Genomic DNA, 9107 nt, shown 5'->3' with positions numbered 1-9107 from the left:
CAGGTTTAAACGGCATGGAATAAATAATTTTGATATGATTATATGAGTAAATAAGTCAGCAATAGAAAACTATTACATTAAAAACACAAACTGCTTGCTAGCTAAAACTATAAGTACTATATACTATTTGAAGGTATGTAATTACCGATGGATTCGAACAATAATCTAATATCTACTATACTAAAATAAATATATCCACTGTTAAATTTAGAGTACAATAATAAAGTAAAATCATGTGTGTATATATATATAAGAGAATGCGACAAGCTAATGTAATATTTAATCAGAATTGAAAATGGATTCAAACTGCAAAAAGAAAAGTTCATTTGGTAAGTCAAAAAAATTATGTAAAATTGTAAAGTTCATGGTTTAACTCCAACCAAGATTTGATTTATTTCGTTTTAAACAATCATCTAATTAAAGTACAAATATAAACCACCACGTAAGTTTCACATCCTCAAATTAAAATGTGGTCACATAATACAAATTTCATCAACTGATATTTAACAGAAACACCATGATATTGCAAACTAAATTTGTATCCTAAATGAATTTGATATTTCTATGACTCTCAATCTGCAGTTTGATTTCAATAATAAAATTTGGATCTTCACTTCCGCCGCGCAACTGCAATGGAAGGAAATTTGTAAGTCATCATCATAGCTAATTATATAACTCAAGAATGCTGAATAACACACCAATTTTACAGAAAACAGACTAACTATCAATGTTTTGTGGCCATTTTGGTTCTTGCAACTTCTGCACATTTTTTTTTTGTTCACGATTTTGAAACAGAAACAGAACGATGTATGGCTAATAGCAGCAAATCGATAACGAGGTAGAGTTCTACGTGATTTCCAGAACATGACAGCAAAACAGATAGATGGTCTACAAGGAAGTGTACAATTTTAAGCCGGTGAGAAGGGTGACGTTTAGTGAAGCTGAAGAAGGCAAAGAACAAATGATGCTCTAAAAATTTATAACAGTAACAACGTAATCAAAGCTAATATGACAGAAATTTCTGATTTGGATAAAAGCTGTAGCACAAGGTATCAGTAGACATCGACTTACTGTTTAGTTTCGATGACAGAAGAGTGCTCCGAACCAATAAACGAACTATTGCTGCTGTGTTGCCTGAAATAGAACCACTTAATTTCATGGAGTGGCATAGTAAAGTTCATCTTTCACTAACTTGGCCATACAAGAACAACCTGATGCTGCATTCCCAACAATTCAATGTGAATGAACTTTTTATTTCATGAACACCGGATGTAAACAACGAGCGCATTATAAGACCATAGACTGGTATGGCTTCTAGGAATGCACCGGAGCATCATATTTAGTAATGCAGTAAAACTATGTATTGAATTTCAATAGGATAGACTTCAGTTAGAGTCTTCATATCTACTTTGACAGCTGCATAGCTGAGCATTTCTTCAAGTGCATATTCATATTTATATAACCTTCATTTGCATTGCATTGTTGCAAGAGCATATATCTTCATATTAAAGTATTACAACAGTCAAACTCCAGATGAAAAGCAAAGCTGAATCAAGAGAATTCGAACGTACCACCATACACTATTTCACTCCAGCTTGTTTCAACAAGTGCCGATAGCTACGGCCTCGTATGACACGCTGCCAGTGGAACCGAACGGAGTTCTTTAAGCTCAGATTTAGCCGTTCTTGAACAAGCCTGAAGCACTTATATATGTCAGGACATGCCACAAAGGTACTCACTTCAACTGCTAAATCAAACCCATGCATCAGCATATCGTACCATCTAACAAGGCACCTCTGGATCCCACGGCTGACAGGGCGAATAAAAGACGGATCACGTTGGGTGTACAACAAACCAACCTGCAGAATGTATTAAAATTACGAAAATGATATTGTTAAAAGTATGCCACACCCTCAGATATGAGCCGGATAGGGAGCATGCATGTTAGGTATGATAATTGCCTTTTGCAACTAAAGGACTAATCATGACAAATCTTCTATAAAGCACCACTTCTGTTACCCTTTATTGTCTATAAGCAAAGGATAATCTAATAATAAGGAAGTTGCAAAAAATTCACTCAAGACAATAGCAGTCTGTAGCTTATAGAAAGTGGAAACACTCCAATCTGACAGTGAAGTAGTTCGGTGTAAAAGAAGTGCATGAAGGTATACAAGAGCCTATTATTAAACAAGGCATCCTGGATTTCTGGAATGCTGAGATACAATGAACTAAGAATCCAAGATTAAGGTGACAAAGTAAACATTACAAATGTCATTATTACCTGTAGCAGTGCATCAGCGGCAGGATCCTCCAAGAACTCGAGGCTCCAGTCAGCAAAGTAATTAACCTGCATTGAGTTTAAGGAAAATCCTATTTTTATTTTTTCAGAAATTCAACTGACCAACTGTTCTACATGAGCAGAACCTCCAGAAGAACTCAAATACCAATTGAGACAACTTTCAAATGCTCTCACGCAATTTAAGAATTGCTTAAATGGACAAAACATGAATCGAGTAGTATTTTGAAATATAATATAACAATGTCAATGAGAATTAGACCTCATTTTAGATGCAGGAATAAAATGACGAACAATTTGGCCAAGTAAAAAATCACAGATAATGTAGAATTTCCTCATTGAAAAGAAGTAGCACCACAGTATTAGTTTAAATTTTACCACAAACCCTGCATTCACTAGAGACTGAATGAAGTCCATTAGCTGAATTTTCGCCCATGCTGCAACATCTGTTTTGGGGGGATGCCTCCAAGGAGCACCGACTCGTAATACATCCTCTGGGATTTTCCCATTTTGTGCATCATCAGCAAACTTTTCTACGAGCAATAATGCTTTATCCATAGCAGGATTAACAACGCTTACCTATAGCAGATAAATAGTGTTAAATAGAAAACGGATGTGGAACTTGAGAAAATAATAGCTTTTCCACATTTTCTGATAAAAAATATTTACTATGGTAAAACTGAAGTAACATACAGGGTAGAATTAATATTTGTGCAATACAAACATATTATCTTGGAATAAAAAATTGACAGCCTCGATTATCTTGTAAACAACACTTCCCCATTTCTCCAAATTGAATCTCGCCCAATTAGCCTCTCCCTTCTTTTTATGTATAGTTGTTTGCTACTTGTGGTTCTCTAAGTTGGCTGGTCCTAATAAGTAGAAAATGGAAAAGAAATGGAAATGCAGATCAGAATTTAAACTTATTATAACCTTACTTGCAAGTACGCTAGATATAGGTCCATGATATCTTCAAATGTAGTCTCATTCTCAAAGTTCATCTCCCTGTGATTGGAAGGATATACATGTTCAGCCAGGTAAAAAAATTCTCGACAATTTCCAAATCGAAAAATAATTCTTCATAATTCAGAAAATGTATACTCTTGAGAAATATACACGCTGTAAGTTATAGTAGTCAGTTCAATGCAATTACTTTCTGCTAGAAACATTTTACTAAAACCTAATTTTCCATTCCTTATGCAGCATCCTGAAATCAAAGTTATAAGTTAGCTGTCAGGGGTGCCAAAGGTTTGATATCTGGCAAAAGATGCATTTCAACAAGATCATGCATCCATTGCCCAGCTCTTCACTCAACCAATCCTTCTCCCTCCTAACCACTATTTTCCGTTCCTTATGCAGCATCCTCACCCATTTTAACTCAACCATCGTACCACCAGCATAAGTGGAACGAGCAGAAAAGATCGGTAACATCAATGACAATTGTGGGAAACTGAAGAGAAAAGGAAGAGTGACAAAAATTTAACCAACAGGCAGGGGGTTCCAAAAACGCACCTTCCATGATTAGAGAACTGAGATTACTGATTAACATAGTTTTCAAGTTATTTGTGGTTTGGTGGAAGCGTATGCTATCGTTGGAAACAAAAGGTAATGCTGAGCCAGTTAGGTCATGATGGTTACTAGAAAAAGGTGTGTGCTGTCTACTGCACTCATTTGGGAAAGTCAACAGTGCATTTCAGGAATGTGTGTATAATATAGTTGTGATGAGGAGGTATGATCAGGAGACACACAGGTAGACATGGACAAAGACAGATAGAGATGGAAACATCAGCATGTAAGAAGAAAATAGTTAAATTGGACAAGATGTTCATTGTATGGACACTTTTAAAATCAAGAGATTGACAGGTGAAGGCAATACCTTTTAGGAACAGTGTAGGCAAAACTAAACCTAAAGAACTAGAACAAGATGATTACCAAGAGGAAAATGCACAGGTTGCATATTAAATTCAATATTGACCAGTATATATATTGAAATTTAGCCTATTAATAAAACTTACTTCTGGTAATAATTACTGAGCTTGAGAGCATAAACCTCAAATAGATGTCGGGAATTTGACCCCAGTACCTCAACAATTACTTCCCACTGCACATTGGATTAGCAACGTGAGTATATGAAACATTTGAGAAATAAATTTGAGTATCTCATACCTCTACATTTTCAAGTATATCTAGAAGCATAAGCACAAATGCAAATTTGGATAAGTTTAAGACTATGATGGTTCTAAACAAGGTTTCATTTGAGGGTGCTAGGATTTATGAAACATAATTACTGTTAGAATTGTTTCTTCATATTGACCAAATCTTCTCTTACCTCTCAAGATAAATCATGGAAAGAAATGGTAAATTTTTAACAATCAGATTCAAATAAACCTAGGTTATACCCGAAACAAGATTAGATGCATAGCCCCATGCCATCTTTATGGTTTAAGTAACGGTGACCAAAGAGCATCGACCTGCAATTACTGATGCTTCTTGATTTATATTCTTACTTCTCGCAACAAGAGAAACGACAATAATTCAAAATCCAATTGAGTAATGGCAGACCACACAACAGGAACAAACAGGGTTTAATATTAAAAATTATTGCTGATAAGAATCTAATATACTTTTTTAGCATTCCAGTTTCATATAATTTATAAGAAAACATGAAATTCTTTCAAGAAACTAATCATATGATCGCAAAACATACAAATGACTAATATTAATTCAATCGACAATACCTCAGACTGACTAAAATAATCATCAACCATATGCAATTTTGCTTCTGCCGGAGTCCATCCAAATGTCTGAAATTAACATTTGCATCAAAATAATCAAAGCTTAACTAATAGCATATGCGTATATTTATATATATATATATATATATATATATATATATATATAGAGAGAGAGAGAGAGGGTGGTTACCTCACGGGAGATGAAAACATCTGGAAATCCAAAATCAATAAAAGCTTTATATGAGTAGTAGCTGCATATTAATTTTGAGCTATGATAAGCAACGAGAAGAACAGGTGCATTAAATAATAACAACAATCAGTTGGAAGACCAATTATGAAGTTATAACACAAACTCGTAAAGCTAAATATTTTGATCAAGACAAAGCTTTAATATAGCTTTTATTATTCTGAAATGTTTGGTCAATTGGTTTTAGACATATCAAACTATTTTATTATTAGCTCGTTTTGGGCAATGATCTAGATGTAAGGTAGTCAATAAGACTAACCACATTAAAGTGTTGCTATAAGTGGTTAAACATCCTACTTGAAGATAAGACCTGAAGAAGTTGAAATGAGCCATAAATAGCTGATAACATAGTCTAAAACAGTCATACTTTGAGAAGGTCATATATGCCCTGAATAACAGGCAAATAAGTTCAACCTGAAATCAGATTCAGTGGTAGAGTGAAAAAAGAATCTGAGCCATTAAAGGAACAGAGCAAGAGTGAGATCAGAAGATCCCGTAAAAGATGAGCCCAAGCTTAACAGTCAGTCCTTCCAGAGGATAGCTAATCTGATGAAACAGGACAAAAAAGGCAGCAAAAAATAATTGGGTAATCAGGAAGAGAGGAAACTTCTCTACTAGAAAATCCCAGGATTGAAAGAGACTATGGGTAAGATTTTTGGAGTTAGCACAGGAGGCTTAAGAGGGTCAAAGAATAATCCTACAGAATCTTCTGATCACTTGAAAATCAGAGCAAGAATGAATGAATGACTTTGTTAGCAGCTATGTCAATTTGTTTTATGCTTTCAACCAAACTGATCTTATGCTTCAATAAACCAGAAATAAATAAATACAAAAACTTACCCATCAGAAGTTACAAAAATGACTGGAAGACACCTTTCATTTGCACCCAAAGCTATTATTCTCCAAATCAGGCTGTCATGGTATGTGGATCCACATATCATTCTATCATTCTCTAAAGCAGCATTTTTCAGAAGCTCTATATTGTTTATCACCAGCTTTGGCTACTTATTTCATCAGTACCCAGGAAAAAGGAAGAAATAGAGAAAGAAGTTAAAAATGAGGCATGGGTGGAACTATCAACAATAAATTGTCTCTCATAATCCCCCAATTATACATTGCATTCATAGTTTATTACCAATAAGGTGCCAGATCCTGTTTGCACAATTTACACTAATGGTGTGCTTTTGAAGAAAGCAGCAAGACTCATATCTACAAAGAGTGATCGTATTAATTCTATTATTAGAAAGCTAAAAAGACACCCAACTGTGCACTATATTGTAACATACGTGTTTTGATTGTCAGAACTGATAGAAAATTGACAGGTGCTCTCCTTCTTCAACTTTTCAGTTTAAACTTGAATAAAACTTGAATACCTGAAAATAATCCACTTCTGCAGCTAAAGACAATAACTCTAGCAACAAACAAGGCCAATCAGTAGCAGAATGTCCTAGGGAACGCGAAAATCCACCACTATTGTTCAAATCTTGAATTGCATTCTCCCTCCACTTTCCTTGAATCCTAATCACCTCTTTGGCCAACTTCAGTGCTGCCATGGCTTCCTTGTAATATGATGACTCCTCCACAGAAATGCTCTTATCGAGAACCCCATCTAACTCTTGCTCATTTAATGCAGAAGAAAATTTAAAAATTGCAGTGTTCCACAATTTTGATGGGGATACCCTGTTCTTTTTATCAACTATATGCATTTTGGAAACAGTCTTAACATTCAAAATCTGGTTGAGGGCCGTGGTTGGACTGTGCCATTTGGTAAGAGTCTTAAATATTTGGTGGGAATTAATAGTCCCAAGCTTTATGGCCCTCTGGGCCATTGACTCAAGGCAGTTCTCAAGCTGAGCCTTCAGCGTAACAAGTTTAGGAGGCGGACACATCGTCCACGATGTCCATGGATATGATTGCCCATGCTTTGGATGGTATTCCTTTACTGATTCTGCAAAGTCGACATAACCAGTAACGTGCGGGCCAGTATTCCATTTATCAAATAGACCTGCCAATAAGAAAATTGGGAAGGCTCTTTAGATCAAGTCCACCAGAATGGTAGGTCATAGTTCAGACATAATTGGTTTGCTGCACCAAACATGACATGAAGACATGAAATCTGCACTAAATACTCCAAGGACACGGAACAACACTAGTCGGGAACCACAAAACACATATTCAGAACATTTACTCATACATAACCAAACAATACATGATAACTGAAACCCCATTGCAAGAGTTATGCTAAAACTATTACTTGATAATCGCTAAAGACTGCAAGGCACACATCACATTACTCTAAAACCCCAAGGAGGCATTTGCATTTGAGGACAAGCCAAGATAGACAGAAATGGTATAGACTAATCCATTGTTTACTAAGATGGATTAGTAACTTGGGATATCATAAAGCCATTAACTATTTCTAAGACTAGGATCGGAAAACTCCTTATGGTGAAGATGAAAATAATCTAATCATGTAACAAATGCATCCAAAAACATAGAAAACATTCTCTAAATAAGTTAAAAAGTAAAGCTATTATGAATCAATTCCAGTATCTCATCTTTCCACCTTCTCTTCCACAAATTCCACATAATTAGGCTCAGCACACCACAATGACACACACACACACATACAAAAAGGGGGAGTCATATTTGCTTACGTTCAAGAATAAGGGTGGTTTTTCCATAGCCACGGGGGCCATGAAGGATGAGAGGCTGAGGCACGCGGTGGTGCTGCACGTGATTGTTGAGCACTGTTTCCAGCAGGGGTCTTGGGATGATCCGCCATGGTTTAGCGTTCGCCATTGATAATCAACTCTGAAACTCAAAATTAGGATTTTTTTTTAGAAAACGGACAAATGCAACCTTACAGAAGTTCTGCTGAGCATCAAACTTACAGACATGGCGACGGCGACAGATTTTTCAAGCCTGCAAACCCAAATTCGATTTCCCCAACTTCTTTCAAATACCTCTTCTTCTGCTATTACAGACAATCATCGGCACACTCATCAATCGCTCATTCTGTTGTGTAATGGGATTCTAGGTGCTTTTTTCACAATTTGATTGAGAGAGGTAGCTCTGAATTGAAGAAGCTCAGTTCAATGGCGGCTCCAGTGAAGTTGTTGTTAGCTGCTATTTAGGTGTTTGTAAATATGTCAACTAAAAACCATTCAAAAACCCCTCAATTAAATCGCCATTTTTTTCTGCTCAAAAAAAAAAAATCGACATATTTTTTATTTCATTTTATACTCCCACCTAGTGGTGCCGCCGGTTCAGGAACCGCCGGTTCCGGGCCCGAACCGGCGGTTCAGGGTCCGGAATCCGGCGAACCTGAACCGGCCCGGATGAAAGTAAAAGGGCCGGTTTTCTGACCCTGAACCGGCGGTTCCGGTCCGGGCCGAAAACCGGCGGTTCCGGTCTTTTTCGTTTTTTTTTTAATTTATTTTTGTATTCTTTTTTATGAAATTAAATAATTTGTGATGAAATTTCAAAATTCTAAATTAGATAATATAAATGACTTGTGTAGAAAATTTAATGATTGTGATGAAATTAAATGATTTATGTCATATTTTTTTTTCCTTTTATGCAATTAAATGATTTATGTCAAATTTTAAAATTAAATGACTTGTGAATTTGTGATGAAATTTCTAAATTTTAATTCAACTTTAAATATAAATTATAAACAAGTGTTGAAATCGAAAATATAAACATGTAATAGTTTTTATGTCATATTTTAAAATTAAATGACTTGTGTTGAAAATGTATATTTTATGAAATTAAATGATTTGTGATGAAATTTCCAAATTTTAATTCAACTTACAATATAAAATAT

The 9107-nt window shown here is 35.4% G+C and overlaps 1 protein-coding gene across 5 annotated transcripts; it reads right to left on the bottom strand.

The window, feature by feature from the left end:
* Nucleotides 1-368: 368 nt before the first annotated feature.
* Nucleotides 369-8496, bottom strand: LOC131006264 (uncharacterized). Of its 5 annotated transcripts, none has more exons than XM_057933449.1 (14): nucleotides 8173-8496; nucleotides 7936-8092; nucleotides 6652-7283; nucleotides 6119-6279; nucleotides 5222-5282; nucleotides 5035-5100; nucleotides 4312-4397; nucleotides 3235-3301; nucleotides 2675-2875; nucleotides 2282-2347; nucleotides 1780-1859; nucleotides 1572-1695; nucleotides 1072-1134; nucleotides 369-627 (listed from the first exon to the last, which is right to left on the bottom strand). In XM_057933449.1, the coding sequence occupies exons 2-12, from the start codon at nucleotides 8078-8080 to the stop codon at nucleotides 1581-1583; spliced, it is 1680 nt and encodes a 559-aa protein (XP_057789432.1). In that variant the 5' UTR covers nucleotides 8081-8092; nucleotides 8173-8496; the 3' UTR covers nucleotides 369-627; nucleotides 1072-1134; nucleotides 1572-1580. The 5 variants fall into 5 exon arrangements, with proteins under 5 accessions (XP_057789432.1, XP_057789433.1, XP_057789435.1 ...); XM_057933450.1 differs by having other exon boundaries at nucleotides 1072-1217; nucleotides 8173-8484; XM_057933452.1 differs by having other exon boundaries at nucleotides 1072-1217; nucleotides 2682-2875; nucleotides 8173-8456.
* Nucleotides 8497-9107: the final 611 nt, after the last annotated feature.

This window comes from Salvia miltiorrhiza, chromosome 1 (assembly GCF_028751815.1).
Source record: "Salvia miltiorrhiza cultivar Shanhuang (shh) chromosome 1, IMPLAD_Smil_shh, whole genome shotgun sequence".
Taxonomy (NCBI): Eukaryota; Viridiplantae; Streptophyta; class Magnoliopsida; order Lamiales; family Lamiaceae; genus Salvia; species Salvia miltiorrhiza.
Note: the sequence above shows the minus strand (reverse complement) of the source record. Positions and strands in the feature narration are given on the sequence as shown.